The sequence below is a fragment of the Onychostoma macrolepis genome, chromosome 25 (assembly GCF_012432095.1).
Source record: "Onychostoma macrolepis isolate SWU-2019 chromosome 25, ASM1243209v1, whole genome shotgun sequence".
NCBI classification, from domain to species: Eukaryota; Metazoa; Chordata; class Actinopteri; order Cypriniformes; family Cyprinidae; genus Onychostoma; species Onychostoma macrolepis.
Window position 1 is genome coordinate 13,630,474 of NC_081179.1, and position 19,423 is coordinate 13,649,896.

General features: G+C 37.5%; 1 protein-coding gene across 2 annotated transcripts in view; it reads left to right on the forward strand.

The window, feature by feature from the left end:
• si:dkey-219c3.2 (transcription initiation factor TFIID subunit 4) overlaps nucleotides 1–19,423 on the forward strand; it is a 42,150-nt gene that overhangs the window by 20,903 nt on the left and 1,824 nt on the right. For both annotated transcript variants that reach the window (XM_058766567.1, XM_058766566.1), the window contains exon 13: nucleotides 4,443–4,562. In XM_058766567.1, the coding sequence (XP_058622550.1) occupies nucleotides 4,443–4,562 (120 nt within the window). The remainder of the gene's footprint in view (nucleotides 1–4,442; nucleotides 4,563–19,423) is intronic.

Sequence of the window (19,423 nt, forward strand, 5' to 3'; positions counted from 1 at the left end):
CAATGAACCTCTTTATTAGACAGCTGATTTCCTGTATCAACTAGTTCAAACATGCCACTTTCATGCATGTGAGCTGCAGCTGTACGACTTCATCTAGAATTGGGTAATTAAATTTTCTGGATTCCTGTAAGGAAATAAGGAATAATACTGCCTTTGTGTGCTATCAAAATTTCCTACTTCAAATTTCAGAAGTCCTGATTACAAGCTTGTCGCATTCAAGTGCTGTGCTGTTGGAAAGAATAGGAATCGTGGAGGACACAAGGTTTCCTGGGAAAATCTTATTAAAGCCTTAAATTCATAGATATTGAAGATATTTTGAATAAAATGTAGCATCCCTTTTGTTGACAACTATATAAACATTCACAGATCTTTATAGTTAGCTTGTTGATTCTGGATTTTCAGTTTTGTGTATAAAACATACAAAATGCTTGAAATGGTTATTGCACTACTATGTGCATGACTTTAACATTAAAACAAGGTGATCTTGATTCTGTGAGGGGGAAAAAAGCATACCTGTCCCAGCAGCAAATGTTTCCCCTCCACCATATTTAAAGTTTATGGCCTGCACAACTCAGAAACTTTGGTACAAAAATTATAGTAGAAAGTTAAAAATATGACACAGTCATTCATGTCCAATTTCCAACTAGAAAAGTCATATTTACAAATTGGGATAGCCTGTGAAGGCAGCATAAGATAAGGTGAGGATGTCATGGTCAGTTGTACTTGTTGATTAAAGTTAAAATGGAAAACCATTCAGATTTGCATTTAGTTAGCAATAGCATGAATGGAAAAAAAGAGCACTAGCAAGGGGAACATTAGCACTAGTCAGTATTGTTTTTTTTGTTTTTCAGATTTTTGTTTTATCAACTATATCTTCATTAAACTTTAATCATTACTGCTTGCTATGGCGATGAGATAAAGTGCAAATCGATTTAACTTTTTCTATATCATTTATATATCGTCGTGGTATGCAAATATATCTGTGGAGCTTTGTTCTAAGGGCATACTCACACTAGGAACAGTTGACTTGTACTAAAGCCCAAGTGCGATTGTCCTTTCACTTACACACAGATATCACAGGATTATTACAGAGGCAGCTGAGGTTAATGGTGGGATTTGCAGCTTTACTCACAAACTACAATACCTGTTCATCAATAAGATGAGAACCAGACCCATTATAAATCTAAATGTACTCAAAATTAAATTAATTGAAAAGTGTGATATCCAAGAAGTAATAAAGATTTTTGCTGTCATAATGCATAGCACACACAAATAGCGCATACAAAAAATGCGCACCAGAGCCACCTCTTCAAGCGGGCTAGGGCATGGTTAAACGAACCACACTGGACACGATACAGAGCAGTCACACTTGTGAAATGAACTGGACTTTGGAGGTCAATCGTGTGAGTACATCCTAAATCTAAGTGAATAGCAGATAGCACACCACAACTATAACCATAACAGCACAAAAAATGATGAATGATAAAAACATTGACAGCCATTTGGAATCATTTCTGCTTTAAAGAGCTTGAGCATTTAAAGTGACCGATAACACAACTGCATTGTATACTTAGAATACACTAATATAGTTATCTTTATAATTATCGTTCTTGGTGTAAACAGGCCTTAATAGTGTTACGCCACTGGATGGCCAATTTCACATGTATTTTGTGTATTTTCAAAATACAAAATACTGTATTTGTATTTAAATACATTTTCCCACACTGTATTTTGTATTTGTATTTAAATACATTTTTCCACACAGTATATCGTATTTTTAGTTTAAATACATTTTGATGTATTTGTGCCCATCTCTGTATATTTATATACATTCTCAGGTTTGACTACTTTAGGAATTTCCATGAGTACAAATCTTAAAGTTTAAGCATATAATGATATTCTAGGAAATTGTGTGCTTCTAATTTTATAGCAACAGTCATTGGTGTTTGGTGATGAGTTTTTGGCTCAAGGCCTCCATTTAAAGTCACACTAGAGGTGTTCAGATGGGATTAGGACATTGCTTTCTGCAGACCAGTCAAGTTCTTCCACACTGAATGAATCATTCATTTATTTTTGAAAAAAAGAAAAACGAGTTGGGAAAGCCATTTGATTGTATTCTAGTAAAAACGAAAGAATTGCAATGCTCGGGTAAATCGCTATAGAGTTAGAACCGGTGAATGCGGATTACAGGTTTCATAGAAAGAGAATGATGTGCACCAAATGAGTCGCTGTAGAAACTGAATACTTCAATGGTTGCGGACGAAATGGCTCAAATTGAGAGCCAACACAATGACATGTGAAATAAATGTCCTCATGTATTAAAGAAGAGTGGCTTGATTAAGTGCTGGAAATAGCGGATGATGGGCACAGAACGGTAACAAAACTCTAAGACATTTACAGGTGTATTGTGCAAACTGTACTTCATAGGGATGTTTAGATAGCTATATAAGAATTCACATGTTCATGTTTTTTTTTTTTTTTTTTAACTTACAGATCTCAGTTTAAATGCTTAAGTTTATTTTCTATTCTCTTCTATCAGTTTAAATGCTTCAGTTGTTTTGATATTATATTATGTTAGGCCTATATTATAAACCTAATAAATAATTGACCTTGTTTTTTAATGGAGTCACTTATGCTCATCAAGGCTGTATTTATTTGATCAAAATACAGAAAGAAAAAAAGTAATATTGTGTGAACTCCTATTGCAATTTCTAATATTGGTTTTCTATTTTAATATATTTTAAAATATAGTGTATTCCTGTAAAGCAAAGCAGAATTTTCAGCATCATTACTCCAGTCTTCATTGTCACATGATCCTTCAGAAATCATTCTAATATTCTGATTTATTATCAGTGTTGAAACTTTTGCTGCTTAATATTTTTTGGAACCTTTTTTCTTCGATTCTTTGATTAGGCTAATAAAAAGTTTAAAAGAACAGCATTAATTAAAAATATAAAGATTTACCATCACTTTTTATCCATTTAACACATCTTTGCTGAATAAAAGTATTAATTTAAAAAAAATCAAATAAGGAGAGACAATTTACTGACCTCAAATTTTTTGAATAGTAGTGTATATTGTAACACAAAATTTATATTTTGAATAAACCCTGTTCTTTTTAACTTTTTATTTCTCAAAGAATCCTGAAAAATATCACAGGTCCCAAAAAATATTAAGCAGCACAACTTTTTCCAACATTGATTATAAATTAGCATATTAGAATGATTTCTGAAGGATCATGTGACACTGAAAATTCAGCTTTGCTTCACAGGAATAAATTATATTTTAAAATATATTAAAATAGAAAACTTTTATTTTAAATTGCAACAATATTTCACAGTATTATTTTGTGAAATAATATTCAGTATTTTTTATCAAATAGATACAGCCTCGATGAGCCTAAGAAACTTCTTTAAAAAAATGTACTGATCCCAAACTTTTGAACGGCAGTGTATTGTACTGTAAAAATGTTTTCTCAGATAACCTAAAATGTACATAATTTAGTTACATCAAGGGTCAAATCAAATATAAATAGCACATTAAAATTCAAATTTACACACTTTTTGTGTGTGTGCGCTGTACAGGTCTGGTATAAAGAGTGTTTTTGCTCAGGTGGCCGAAATGTCCGCCCAATAGAGAAAAGTTTTGTGCTGTTTTGCTCAGCAAGAAAAAAAAATGAGAGGGAACATTACTCCTGGCTGGGAATTTCTTTTTGGGACGTCATCTGTCCTGTATCCCACCTCACATGTTTTGTTCCCACATTTCCCCCACTTCACTTCATAACTCCAGCGGCCACTGCGGCTCGGTGAACGCACTTTCTAATGGGGCCGTCGATGACACACAAAGCCGTTCTTGCTGCTAGTGTTTTTTTTTTTTGGTTTTTGTAAGTTCATGGCCACAGTGGTGTGAGTGTCAGGGTGAGGAGAGGTGAGGACTCTCTCTGCATTCTGTGCCCGGCAGCGCTCACTCCGAGCAGGGGAACAGAGGACGCGCATCCACCCCTCCCGGCGTGGCTGGCTCTGTCACTGCCTGCTAGGGTGAGATGACTTTACCTGCGGGCTGTGCTTTTTGAAAATCGCTCGCTCTCTCATTCTCAAACACTCACTCACTTTCTCCCTCGTTCCCTCGTGGAAAGAAATTGAATTAAGCACCCAGATACGGCGAAAGCTCTGAGTTATTTGCAGCATTGAAGCTGTGCGTGATGTTCGGAGCTTCATTTGCTCTATAGAGCTCTTCGGGGCAGTTTGGAATGAATGTAAAATACACAGCATACAAATATTTGAAAATGATAATTCAAGTAAAGGGAATGTGATACACAGTAATGCTTATTTGGGAACTTGTTATTCACAGACCTACACGATGTATAAATTGTCTCTTTCGCATGAATGGATTTGATATAGCGTTCATGCAGTTAATATTGATTGTATGTTCTTGCCATTCAGATGCAGCAGCAGGAACTCGCCCAGATGAGACAGCGGGATGCCAACCTCACAGCCCTTGCCGCCATCGGACCCCGCAAGAAACGCAAGCTTGACTCTCCTGGGGCCTCGGCAGGTGCAGAGGTAAGACCCCCGGGCCCTTATTTATATGGACCTCCATACTAAGGTTTATGTGGGTCAACGCCAAGTAGATTAAAGCATGTCAGCTCCTGTAGTGTAAGATGTTTCCCTCTCAAAGTCTCAAGAAAGGGATTCTTCAAATCCAGTGAATATTCCAAAAAATGTAATACAAAAGCAAATCTTGAGGATACAAAATTGTCATTGGCAAGATTAAGCTTTTGCTTCATAAGTTTAAAATAGTGCACAGTGACCGTCCAAGTGGCCTTGGTTGCCTTAATATTTTTTTCTTCATCATTCTTTGATAAAGAGTTCAAAGCCATACACCAAATTAACCAGATCTAAGATGGTTCATGTTATAAACATTAAAATAGAAACATGAAATGGAATAAAGACTGTACAAGATTTTGTACATTTGTGTGAGAATGAATTACAAAGAACTTCAAATGTTGTCAAAAACTATGGTATAACTAATGGTATAATAAAATATATATTTTTAAGAAATTAATACTTTTATTCTACAAGGTTGCATTTATTTTTTCGAAAGTAAGGGTAACAAAAAGTTTACAAAAAAGGTAGTCGCACTTTAATTTGGGGACCAAGTCTCACTATTAGCTACGACATTTGCTTCAAACTTCCAATTTGCTGTTTATTAATAGTTGGTAAGGTACTTATGTTTAGGTACTGGGTAGGATTAAGTGATCTAAAATATGGTTATGCAGAATAAGGCATTAATATGTGCTTTATTAGTACTAATAAACATCCAATATGCTATTAATATGCATGCTAGTAAGCAACTAGTTAATAGTAAAAATTGGTCACTAAAGGGTTACCAAAAAAAGGAACGTAACCGTAAAGACATTTATAATGTTACAAAAGATTTGTTTTACATAAATGCTGTTCTTTTGAACTTTCTATTCATTAATTAATCCTAAAAATAATCTATCATCGTTTCCACAAAGTGATAACCAATGATGTTGATAATAAAAACATTTTCTTGACCACCAAATCAGCATTTTGTTATAGGTTATATTGTAATATTATTTCACAATATTACTGTTTTTACTGTGTTTTCATAAAAATGAATGCTGCCTTGGTGAGCACAAGAGACTTGTTTCAAAACCATTTTAAAATGTTATGACCCTAAATAAGCTTATAAAATATAAAAAGCTTGACAGCAGTGTAAGAAGAAGAATTTGATTATATCATTCACAGTGCTTCATGGGAATTTTCCCTGATTTGTTTGCTTTAAGTTCCTAATTGATGGATATTTCTTGTCAGGATTTATGATTAGTCTAGTTTTTCAACTGGAATTCAGCTGTTAAATTTGTATATATTTTTTTAAGCACAAACACAAAAATGAATTTGGCAACGTGTTCCCACCTATAACATTATTTCTTCTAAGCTCATGGTAATAAGATGAAAATGTATGGCCATGACAAAGGCCCCAACCAGTCACATGCTCACAAAATTTTTTGCTTGAGCAAAGCTTATTTCTGCTAATTTAGTAAATCAAGCCAGTGTCGTTTCAGTTCTGTGTAAATACTGTCTTCACATGCTGCTGCCCATGGCATATTATCAAGAAGAGACGTGTCAGACGATATCGCACATAAACGATCATTACCACTATCAACAATAACAGTAGGGGCTGTGTTCTAATGACCCGCCACATGGCTTAGATCTTCTCTTTACTTGCATTGCAGCAATCTGCTGCTGTGAAGGGCACTAAATGTCCCTTTATGGAGAGCATAAATAACCAAATAAAAGCATTATTTCTGCTCTGTGAATGCACTGCCGACCTCTTTCACTATGGATTACCTTCATCCACCCACATAAAACATAACCAAAACAGATCAGCAAACCTGATGCTTTCGCGAATGAATTTTTGGCGTCACAGGTAGGAGCATTAGCATCTCACACGTCCAGAATGTAGGCAAAGAGATGTCTTCTCTCTTCATTTTCAGCCCATCATTTCTGTCTTTCACATCCAACTCAACGTTGCCCTCGGCGGTGCCCCCTCCCAACTCGTGCGCAGAAGCTCGCACACACCCCCTCGATGTGGAGCAAAGTGAATATGACTTTTCTAAAGGGGTCGGTCCTCGCCCAGGGGTCCGTGGCTGGGCCTGCTCTGAAGGGTCCAGTCAGAGATTTCATCTCCACAGCAATGTGCCTGAAGGGCAGCATGGCCCGAAGCGGGAGGCAGCCATGTCATAATGGCTCCACTCATTCTTCCCCCACCCCCACGTCCTGACAGCAAAATACCTCGTCCTTGCTCCCCGTTCGCTTCTAAATAAAAGCTTCCTGCGGTGTCATTCTGCAGGGATCTTCATCGGGATAAAATGCTCAAGTTCTTGTTTGCAGCGGTTGAGGGAAGGGTGGCGTTTTCTGCTTGCTCTTTGTCTGGCCTCGACGCCCTCGAGGCGGTTTGTTGTTTGATTGCTATTCCGTCTGTCTTTGGGTTGATGAAGCGTTTAGGCCAGAGGGCAGCCCTGCAGGACCGCTTGAGGGTAGATTAGTCACAAGGGCAGGTGATGAGGACGTTTCTGAAGGGCGAGTTGTAGGGCACGCTGTAATAAAGGCCGCTGAGTTCCTGTGGGCCTGCATACCAGACTGAGCCTGCAGGCAGATCACACATGAGAGTTCAGAGTTGAGCTGTCCTAACATGGGCAGCCCATATTAACATGTTCATCCCAGTCCTGAGGCCAGGGGAACGGAGAGGACGATGGATTGAGAAACAATCCATGTGGAAAAAGAGGAAGAGATGTTTTCGTATTGTATCTGGTGCACTTCTTGTATTATTACTGTTATAGTTCTTGAAGATCACCATGATTCTTGACGCCAATGAACCATGAGTCGTCTTGGCCCGTAACATGTTGACTTTGTTTTAGCTTGAGTTAAGAAAAGTGGGTGTTAAGGCCTGTTCACAGTAAGGATGGGTTCTAAATTTAAAAGAATAGCTGAGTCCACACCACAACTATAACAATAATGGCGCAATATCAGTTTTTTTCCAGCTGATGAATAATAAAAACATTGACAGCCAATCAGAACTCATCCTGCTTTGAAAAGAGCATTTAAAGTGGCAGACGGCAAAACTTAAAGGGATAGTTCACCCAGAAATTACCCCATGATTTACTCGCGCTCAAGCCATCCTAGTTGATTAGAACTTTCTTCTTTGAGATGAATGCAATCGGAGTTCTATTTAAAAATGTCCTGGCTCTGCCAAGCTTTATAATGGCAGGGAATGGGGGTCAAGATTTTTAATCCCAAAAAAGTGCATCCATCCATCATAAAAAGTACTCCACATGGCTCCGGATGATTAATAAAGGTCTTCTGAAGCGAAGCAATGCGTTTGTGAAAAAAAACCCAGCCATAACTGTTTTTGAGTATAGCGAAAACATTTCACTTTCCTTTGCTTTAAACAAAACTTGGTTCTCCTGAGACTAGCATATTCTCACTGGAATTTACGCTATGCCCCCCCCCCCATTCACTGCCATTATAGAGTTTGAAAAACCCAGGACTTTTTTTTATATAACTCTGATTTAATTCGTCTGAAAGAAGAAAGTCATATATATATATATATATATACCAAGGGTGGCTTGTATATTGTATATACTGTACCTAGTAATTCATGGGGTAATTTTTATTTTTGGGTGAACTATCCCTTTAACCGTGTGCTTATAATAAACAATGTTAATGTGTGTTGTGTGGATGCTTCCTAATATAGGAAGAATTATAGTGATTCTTGACAACCAACCAAACCCCAAGCACCTTCTCGGTCCGCATGCATTCCGTAAGTGTAACATGTTGGCCTTAACTTTCAGCTCAAGTCAAAAAAAGCGAGTATTGTGAGAAGGAAAAATGGAGATGGAAAGCAAGAAGAAATGTATCTCTCGTACAAAAAAAGAAGGATGGATATACGGTTGCCCTTCCCTGCAGCAGAATTAACAGGCATCACATGGAAAACAATCTCAGCCCCGGCTATGAAAGAGAGGAGAGGGCCATTAAAAGCAGCCTGAAGGGATGGACTGGACCCAATATCACTAAAGCAAGCTCTCACTCACTGAAGTGAGGGCTCGCTCACAGGCAAAGAACCGTGCAGAGTTCTATAGCCACAATTAAAATCTCCCCCTCTGCCAGATCGGCCAGAGGGCAGAGACTGAATGGGGGGAGGGAGGGGTACATGGGGGCAGACATGGAATACCAAAGGCAGATTGAAATGTGTAGCCAGTAATGAGCACTACCAAAGCTCAGCTTTTGCAGCAGTGGCATGGAGTTTAAACATTACCAGTCATTGAACTGAGAGTGTGCTCTTGTTTAGTATGTATCGTTAAAGGGGCCATTCACCCAAAAATGAACATCCTGTCATCATTTACTCACCTTCATGTTGTTCTAAACCTATATGACTTTCTTTTCTGGACCTCAAAGACAAATTGCAGATAGGGACACACAGTAGATCAATACTTTTTTTTTAAATTTATTAATTATGTCGACTGATATTGTCGGATATTTCATTTATTTTAGCTTATTTTCCTAATTTTTACTATTAGGTTACCTTTGCTGTCATCTAACACACACCTGCTGGCATTAATTTTTTTTTTATTTAATTTTTTTTTTAAATGATCTTGTTTTTTTGTTTTTTTTTTCTTAATTCTTAATCGAGTTCATATCATAACTCAATCTTCTGGTGAAACTAGAGAAGAAAATCCTCTTTGGTGGCTAATGCCGGACTTCTCCAGTCATTTTGTCTGCTTAAACTCCACCCTTTCTTACGATCAACTCTCATTCAGATCAGCCTCCTCCAGTTCAACAACTGTTTGATAGAACCATGTCCCCGTCCCTAATGTTTTGCTCAGGTGTATGTTTTAATTCTTGAGCAAATCAAAAAAATATCCTGAATTCACTTGTATTCAAAACCAATTCATTTTAGAATTTTTTTTTTTTTTTTTAAATCAAATAGTACTAGAATTTTAATATTGGCTTATTGGTATTGACAGAATTTTAATATCAATGCATCCCTATTTGCATAATGTCAAGAGTTATTTTTCATAGCGGACTGGCACTGTTCAACTTATTTTAAGTAATCTTAATAGCTTTTTTTTTTTTTTTAGGAAAAAGACTGAAATTTAAATTATTATGTTGAAAGTCTTTGTTCTCAAATCTTTTTTGCACTCTTGTTCCATTCGGTTAAGTAATTTGTCAATGTAATTTTATTAACATAAATCTAATAAATGTCTTATTGCTTTAGATGTCTGTTCCTCAGGTTCCCAATAGGCTCCCATTTGCAGTCTCTACATGCCTTCACCTTGGCCTACACATAGTACTTTATCTTTGTGGTTTACTAGCGTTGTATAAGGTTATATCATTAATATAAAATTCACAGATTCTCTTGTTTCCTGTGGCAGATTTTGCCGGTTGATTGGAGCTCCACTGTTTTTTCATGCGCGGTGATGTGATGAGTCTTGTGTGTGCTATCTGTGGGTTATCTGCATGTGTTTTGACATGATAAGAAGGAGCATGAAGAGTCTGTTATCAGTTTGTAGGGGTTGCGTGGAATAACGTAATGCCAAAAATTGCCTCTTTCTGACCTCAGGCTACCATTGCAAGAAGAGGAAGGTCTTTGTTAGTGGTTAGGGCTTTGTAAGAGTGATGATGTTCTGTTTTCCTTAATTTTATATTGATCAACTCCTGCTTTGACAGGCATTTTTTCATCCAATATATTAAGGGAGGTCAAATTGGGTTTATTTGTTCGACCCAGATAAATCCTAGTGTCAGACTGAAAAGGATTTTAAATTGGAGGGCTATTTACGGTCTTGTTGTTTTCAGGTAAAATTCGACTGCAGATACGTCAGAAATATTATCCTTTATTGGAGCCAGATATTGCAATGATATTCTTATTGTATTATGCAGTTTATAATGATTTTATAACCATTACATATTTCTTTGCACATCTGAATATTACTGTTATATTTCATTGCGGTAAATAAATGTAGTCAATGAACACTTGATGGACTTACTGTAGATTGTACAGGGAGTTGACAAAATGGAAAATCTCTTGCAGTGTGTAGCTATGATCAAATGAAGAGCAGGGCCTCCAGAACATTTTCAGTTCTTCTTGGAATACTGTTAGAAAACTCTTGAAGTGTGAGGAGTGGAATATTGCATCATTCTCCATGAGGAAAAGTGCCTTGAAGGATGAAGGAGATGGAATTGCTATTCCTTCTGTGTGCTTGAGAACTTCACATGATGGTTCGATGATGCTCAGATTGGCAACTTGGGCAGACTATAAATGCATTTGACCTTATCTTGGCTTCAAACGTAACATCTAACTGTATACCTGTCTGGATGCAGGAGAAGAAACAGGATTTTTTTTTCCCATTGCTCTGGGGTTTGTGTGGTGTTCTTGCTCCAGTTTAAGCATCTTTTGTTGCACTTTTGCACTTTCCGAATGGCAGTTTTCATGACCTGTTCATGTTCAGCTTGCCTGAGACATGGCGATTTCTTTGTTGTTGTCTTGTTTGCATAGACGCTCTTAGCATAGCACCCTTTCGTCTTTATGTACCTGTTAACGGCTAATGAAGATTCTGTGGGGTGTTTGGTGAGACAAATAAGGTGCTCTACATTTAGTTCCAATAATAACATCACAATAGCCCTCAAAGAGGAACGTTTCCAGCCATCGACTCTTTTAGAATGCAAGTGCATGCTTTTCGCTAGCTTATAATGATGCCCCTCTATTTTGCCCACATCAATGAAAAAGCATTCGGCTCCGTCAACAAAGTCAAGCCTTTGGCGCTTTTAAGATGCCCATCTCAGAAATTAATTACCTCCCTTGTTAATCTTCGCTAATTAAAATGGTAAGTTTATTGGTTCATGATGGCCGTGGAAGGACAACACTCACCAAGTTCCCTCACACTGCAAGAGTTTTGAGAAAGTTGGCGTGAGTGACGCCAATCAGAACAAGGAGGCTCTTTTGGATGCATTGGCCTGATATAGCTGTTTCTACCTCAATAATTTCACTTTTGTTCTCACATATGGTGACATCCTTTGTTTCTTCTGTTTGTTTTGTGAAGAAAGGAAACAGTTGGTCCAAGATTAGCTGCAGTGGTTGCCTACATGTAGACTAATCCATTAGTGTGGATAGGTTATTGGCTTCCTTTCTGCTGCTCAAATGGAAACCCATTAACGGAGGTAATGTGTGCCTCTGGCGAAGCCCGCGGGCACGGAGGCAGTGGAGGGTGTATCTCTCATGGAGCAAACACACACTGGTGTTTAGAAGACTAACAGTCTCCTGAACCGATGAGCCAAATACTTCTTTCACTGTCACTTTCTTGCTCGCGTTTTTTTTGCGTTAATTTTTTATGCTTGTCCTTCTTTAACTCTTTTCTTTGTCTTTTACTCCATATATCTCATACTTTCAACTGTTTTCTCTTTCTCTCTCTCTCTCTCTCTCGCTCTTTTGCTTTCTCCTGACGCTCTCTGGCTGACACTGGCTTGGGTACAGAGTCACATTGATCTGTGAAAAATCCTTCAGGCAATCATGAAATATTAAATTCAAGTCGTACTCTACCACTTCTCTCCTTTCTCTCTCTCTCTCGTTCTCTCTCTCTATCGCTTTCCTTCCTGTTTCTCCGTGTCCTTCCTTGCATTTAGTTTATTCGCACTCCATTTCATCAGCTGGGACAAGTTACAACCTCGCATAAGTCACACAGGCTGATCTCTATCTGTGTTTTAAGCATTAGCATCTAAACCTAAAATGTAAATCTTACTGGAGTTTATTAACCAGAACACAGTTGCAAATCACTCGATCTTATCCAAGGATTCAATAGCGTTCGTTACTATTTTATTAGAATAAAAATAAAATTGCTGTGATTCTAGTTTATGTACATCATGTGATTTTCTTTTAAATATTTATTTTTATTTTTTAGATTGACAGTTTGCCATATGTTTCGTCACTTGGTGTACACATTGTGGTTGTGGATTTCTTCAGTTCTATTTATCATTTATTTCATTATATGTGATATTTGTATATTTATTTTATTTTTATTTTATTAAAAATACTAATTATTATTTTACATTTACTGTTGGAATTTACACAGTTGCTTGCATCAGGCTTGTACACTATGTAGCACAACTGTGAGTGTTGATTTATTATTTCTTTGTACATTATGGTTGTAAATTTCTTCATATACTATTTATATTTGTATTAAATTGCAATTAAGGAAAAAGAGTGCAGATCTGTTGATTAGCTCAAAGAGTAAAAACAGCTGTGGATTTTAATGGTTATATACATTGTGGTCTTGGATTTCCTGCATTTACTTTTTTTTTTTTTTTTGTTAGTTTACGTTTTTCTTTTTCCCTCACTCCCAGAGATCTCTGGTTGGTTGTGTAAATAATCTGTTTCATATTACCGCAATGACCCTCTGTGTATGTAGAAGCCAGAGGGGTATTGGCACCATCTCGGCTTACCCTCCTGATTCCCTCAAGCTGTTCAGCTACCATTACAGCTCATACTATTGCCATTTATACATTTTGTTTATTCTGGATTGAAACACAGTAAGCATGCATTTTGCTTTTCATAATGTAACTGCAACATTATGTATATTAAATCCATTCCAATGATAAACAAAATGTCATATCAACTTATTTTGAGTTAAACAAGACACAAAATACATTCACCACCCTGTCCACTTTAAATGGAACATTTTTTGTACTCCAAACTAAGAGAGAGTTTTAAAGACCATCGTAGTACAATCTTTGTTGAGCTACTTCGTGTGTTTGTATAGCATTGCCCTCAAGCTTAATGTGTACCTTGTAGCCATGTAAGCTGTTGACAAGTGCTGTTTTTTTTTGTACAGGCAACACAATGTGGGAGAGCTGTTTGAATTGCAGGCAGATGTAGGCAGAATGTTGGTTCTCCCGCAAGTGCTGCCTGAAGCATCCCGGTTCTTTGTGCTGAGAGAGTGAAAGAGGGCAAGAAAGGGATATGCTGTTTCTAAAACGTGTGCAGAATAGTTGTGAATCTGCAGCATGGATATTTACCACACAAATTCGTCAGACTTGCGTTGCCAGGATGTCAAATTAGACACTTAAATTATGCTTAATCCTGAAAAAAACTGAGTTGGAGAGGTCTGGAGGAGATGTCAACTCCCACAGCCCAGATGAATCACAGTATGTGGCATCTTCTGACATCCTCTGACCCAAGTGTTTGGCACACATGCCGCACTTTTGCATTGCTTTCAAGATTCTCCCAGTGGCTTCTGAGGCTGATTTATTCTGAATTGGCATTTGTCGTATATTCGATGGTTGTTAGCAATGGTTATGGCAGGTTTGAGAACTTACATTGATAAATGCCAATGATAGATACTTGGTCCATTGACTAATACATGCTGTATTTAGGGACTGGAGACTTGAGGTGGGTTCTTTTAATTGAAAATGTGGTAAGTAGGCTATCACCAAGTACACCCAGAATAACCTAGCAAACAAATAACATGGTAAAAACCACCTAGAACACCTAACATGTTTTATATGCTTGTTAGGAGTATTCTGGGTAATTTTAGCATTTAGTTATGTACTTTCTAAGGTATTTCTATGGTTATTTGGATGGTTTTTATAGTAACCATACAACAGTGTGCTAAAATCAACATCCAGAACACCCTAGAAACTTCATAGCAACATGGTAAAACCATTCAAAATACCCAAGAAAGGTCATAGCAACCACCCAGAATATCAGTTGTCTTCACAGCATCTAGTTTTATCTGCTTTTTAGATTCATCAGTGATTGAAGCTATCAATTTGATTCTTTTACTGAAGGTAGAAAAAAAAAACATCTGAAAAGTATTTGTTGATGCTTTGGGTTCAGGGTTGATTAAGGGTTTGTGGTAGTATCTTCATCAGTTTGGCTAGCATGCATACATTATGCTACATTTTGTTGTGTCTGTAGTTAATTATGTGGTGAGGTAATGATGGAACACCACAAAGCCTTGTGTTTTGGTTGGGGCCGCAGGCCTGGATTTTATCCCAGTTCTGCCCCTCAGCTCATCAACTTTACTGGAGGCAAAGGAACTGCAGCTTTGCCGCTATTTCTCTAATTAGAAAATCCCCTTCCCCAAAGCAAGACTTTTTAATTATGTGTAGTGTCAACTAGTTTACAGATTTAATCCATGGTTAATACATACCGAACCACAAACTGGGATTGTGTCGTAAGTGGAAAAATGACCACAGTCTTATACTCTTGTGCTGTCCTTTTAGACCAACTTACACTTTTTGCGGCAATAGCATAAAATAACTATTTTGGGTTCCCCAAAGAATCTTTCAGTGAACGGTTCTTAAACGAACTGTTTTTTTTTTTGTGTAAAGAGCATTTTAATTATCTAACGAACCTTTATTCACTCTAAAGAACCATGGAAATGTTAAAGGTTCTTCATGGAACCATCAATGCCAATAAAGAATTTAAATTTTAACAGCATATGCGATCCTAACTTTTGATCTTCTTTGAGGAACCATGAAGACGTTGTGGTTGAAGAGGCCTGTTTTGAAACCCAGCCATGTCTCTCATAGTTTTATAATTGCACAAGGTTAGATGGTCCTGGATCAAAGTAAAAGGCCGCCATCAAAAAGCTGGCTAGTATAGGGTTAAAGTGAAGTAGAGCAGGGTTGCGTAGCCCCGGGCGGCAGTTCTGCAGAGACTGGGCTGTGTTCGTGCAGAGGCAAGGCGAGTCATTTCCCCAAACACTGGAGACACACAGCACCCTCAGGCACTCTCTAACCTTTAGAGGCCAGAAGTGCTCACAGTCGTTTGGAGGAATAAGGTGGAGTAATAAGGTTTTTTCCCTCTCCATTTTGTCTGGAGAGGGTTTTCTCTGTGGTGGTTTGGTCACTTTGAGTTGAAGGGCTTCTCAATTCTAGGGTAGCTTTGGCTTGTGCTTGTTTTGAAGATTTTAAGACCTTTACGTCTGGTTGAAGGATACGTTTCATGCCGTTCTGCTCAATTCATGGCTTTCAGAAACCTACAAGTGTAAGCTGCCTCATTTCTTCAGGGTTTGGAGTCAATTCCTCTGGAGGTGTTTGCTGTCCTACACACAGTGAACACACACAAGCACAACTCAAGGGTTTACAACACACTTTAACCCTAATGACACTCGAAAAGATAGCTTGTGCACCCTACACATTCCACTCCACCGCTAATGTGGTTTAAAAAAATACATTTCTCTCAGCGCCTGGGGCACGTTAATGCTCACATCTGTAATATATTCATCCATATCTTTACACATTTATGCAGGCTTAACAAGCTCCATCTCTAACGCACCACTAGGATAGTGGCAAAATGCCCTGAGCGTGTTCACCCACACATGCTAACTGTGAAACGCTGTCTTCCTGTACTGCAATGTCGAGTTGAGCAAGTACAACTGCCTTACTGAAGGCTAGAGTTTAGGTGGTTACATATTGGATTTTTATTTTAAAAATTTTGCTTTTTGTTATTTTATTATGGGTCAGTGATGAAAAAGTGTCCATGATAAATTTTAAAAAAACTTCATAAAAATGTCGTTTTTAAAGCAGGTTGCAAGTTCTTAGAAATGTGCTCTGTATTCATTATAGTTTCAATTTAATTATTCATAATGTCATGTGGTGTAACCGTCATCTAAAAAGTGCATATGAATGTACACAATTATACATCTTAATTATTTTTTAATTTAAGTATTTTTAAAGATAAAAAGTATATTTTGCAAATGTCATGAATTTCTAAATATCATTTTGGATTCTGGGGAGTCAAATTTTACAACCTGATTTAACCTTGCCTTGTCGTAAAAAGATTAAATTATCATATTAGCTTTTATTTTTATACTTTCAGTTGGTTTTAGTTTTAAGTTTTTTTTTTTTTTTTGTTTGTTTGTTTTTGTTTGTCTTTTATTTGCTTTGGGGGGTTTTATCTTTCGTTTTTGTTTACATATTTGGTTTTAGTGATTTTACTACTTAAAAACAAAAATGAGAAATGTTTCTTTGCCAACTAACTTTCATCTAATATTTTTTTTTATTATTTACTTTTTATTTGGTTGCGCTACATACCTATAGTAGCTTGATTTTTCACAAATTTAATTTTAAAAGTTGTTTTTCTTCAATGTAAAATCAGGGCCTTTTTACTACCCTGACATTTTTTTAATTTATCCACGCCCAAAAAATATCAAATTAATTTTAATTAAGAATAGAAAATCTTGTTAATTGTAGAAGAGGTGTATTCAAGTCATTGCATATTAATTACATTTCGAAGAAATTGTAATATCCAAAATTAGGGCTGTGACGGTGGCAGATTTTTACCGCCGCGGTGGTAATGGACCAACTACCGCCGGTGGTGCGGTGCTTTATATAAAAAACTCTGAAACGCAAAAATAAATAAATGAGGCTCAATAATCTATTAACAAATGTGCGTGTTTATTTTAGCACTTCCGTCAGTGAACACTCAGCCTGCAAAACACTAAAATAAATATCAAAGACGTAATACAGTTAAATAGGAAAGTAGCCTTAAATAAGTGAGTTAAATACACCCGGTCTACCTCACGCGAGCGGCGCGGCGTGAACCCATTATAATCAGTGATGCTGTCTACACTAGATGCGGCGCGATACGACACGACAAATCCCTCACAGTAAACTGCCTCGTCCTATTTATGACGTACTGACACAAAGTTCAAATGTCCTGTAGACAGACACAACCTGTTGTGCTTCGACGCGGCGTCCGGTTTAGACACGGTTCACTGTTCCGCCACCAAGCAAGCGGGCGCGTTAATTCCTCGTCTGCACGCGCTCTCTGTGGAATAGGAATCGCGCCGTATGTTGCCACATTACTTGTTAACATCTTCCATTTACCGCTGTCTCATTCTTATTTGACCAGTTTGGAGAAAGCCTCACCAATACAAACCTGACCAGCCGGGCGTTTAATTGCGATCACGTGAACTTGAAGACACTTGTACAAACGCGGATGGGTGACATGAACGGAAATGATTCCAGATCGGCGATGTAATATTTGGTTTCCCAACAAGGTCCATCGCTTATCACGAAATAAATTTGCTTAATCCAGAATAAACTGTATTTTCCTGCGCTCAAACCTGCCAATCTAAAGGAAATGCTGTGTATGGCGTTTGAGGTAATTTGTGAATTAGCATAGATTTATAGTATAAATAAAACAATCTGCAACTGTTACTATTATTACACTTGTATACAAAACTTGGTATTGTGCTCGTTATAGAGTGTGTGACGGCGACCGTATCCAAAATATGAGCATCATGACATTGACCCATTTATTTGAAATCACTAAATGCAGCGGGTCTGTTTTTAAGAAGAGTTTGTTGACTATTGCGTGGCATTGCATCGGATGTGAAATCACTAGCTTATGTTTTCGTCTCCACACACACATACGACCTCCAGTGCTTGGCATTGATTTCAGGTTTATTTAAGTGTGTGCAGTATGTAACCAGAGGCTTACAATCACTTGATCGCTTGAACTAAACTTCCTGGAACGGTCTCTTCTGGGTGTGGCTATGAGTGAAAATTTTGGCATTAATCTCTAATTTCAGTTTTGCATTTCATTCTTCCCTTAAAGTGCTCCTGACAATTTTCAAATAATGACCTAACATTAACAACGTACAAGACCGCGCACCGACCTGCCCGCGTAAACATGTCGTGAGCTTTGCCAGCCCTGGGTGTGTGTGAGAGTGGGAATCATTCAGGGTGTGTAAGAGCATGTATGAGGGTGATATAGATCCCACAAAGCTGCAGGTTGTTTCTGTAGGGTGTGGTGTGTGTTTTGTGCCCGGAGGCCGTCTTGCACCTTCTCACGTATACTTAGTATTCAGTGAAGGCTGGAGACCCTAACCTCATTCCAGCCGACTGATGTCACGCTATAAGACCCCCTGTACGGCTGATGAATACAATACACATGCCATCTTCCTCCCTCCTCCTGGAAATTAGATGGAAGGTCTTTTCCCTCGAGGTGGACTGTGTAAATAATCTTAATGTGGTGACGGCTGGTCGCCAGCCCCCCCGTTTTCTTGTCTTGACTAAGCGTAGATTTTATTTTAATGGTCTTTGTTTTGATCGCACTCATTTGTTGAGTGGAGTCTGAAGGTGAAGTGCTTTGAGACACTGTAGTTGAGATCAAAAGTCTGCTGCCCGGGGCGTGAGGTGTGGTTCTCTAGCCTCCAGCTGAGTACAGATGATCACATGTTGTGCAGGTGTGCTGACAAACACACAAAAGCACAAAACCAGAGGATCTTTGATGACTGCTAGGTCTTTATTGCAAAAATGCTTGCATTATGGAATCAAAGCAAGGCTGGACTGGTTTGTCTCAGATTTAAGTAGCACAAAGACTTGCTTTAATTTTGGGTGATTTTAAATTTTTGACTTTTAAATAAAGCTAAAACCATGTGAACTAATCTTAATTTTTGTCTAAAAATTAGCCTTTTTACTATTTTCAATTTACAGAAAAAAAATCTGACCTAATTCTAAATTTGAAAATAATAATAAATAAGGTTACAATTTTAAATTTAACACGCAACACCTAATTTAATCTTTGAGAATTAAAGTTGTATATATATATTTTTATTTTATTGAATTTATTTTCTATGGAAGCCTGTTTACACCACTGAATAAAAAAAGGTAATTGCGACTTTTTATCTCACAATTTTGACTTTATTACAATTGTGAGATATAAATTCGCAATTGCGAGTAATAAAGTCCAATTCTGAGGGGGAAAAGCTAAATGATTATCTTGAGATAAAAAGTCAGAATTGCAAGATGTGACCTCGCAACTGCGAGGAAAAAGTCTATTTTATTTTTTTAAATTCAGTGGCAGAAACGGGCTTCCATTTTAATTTTCTACA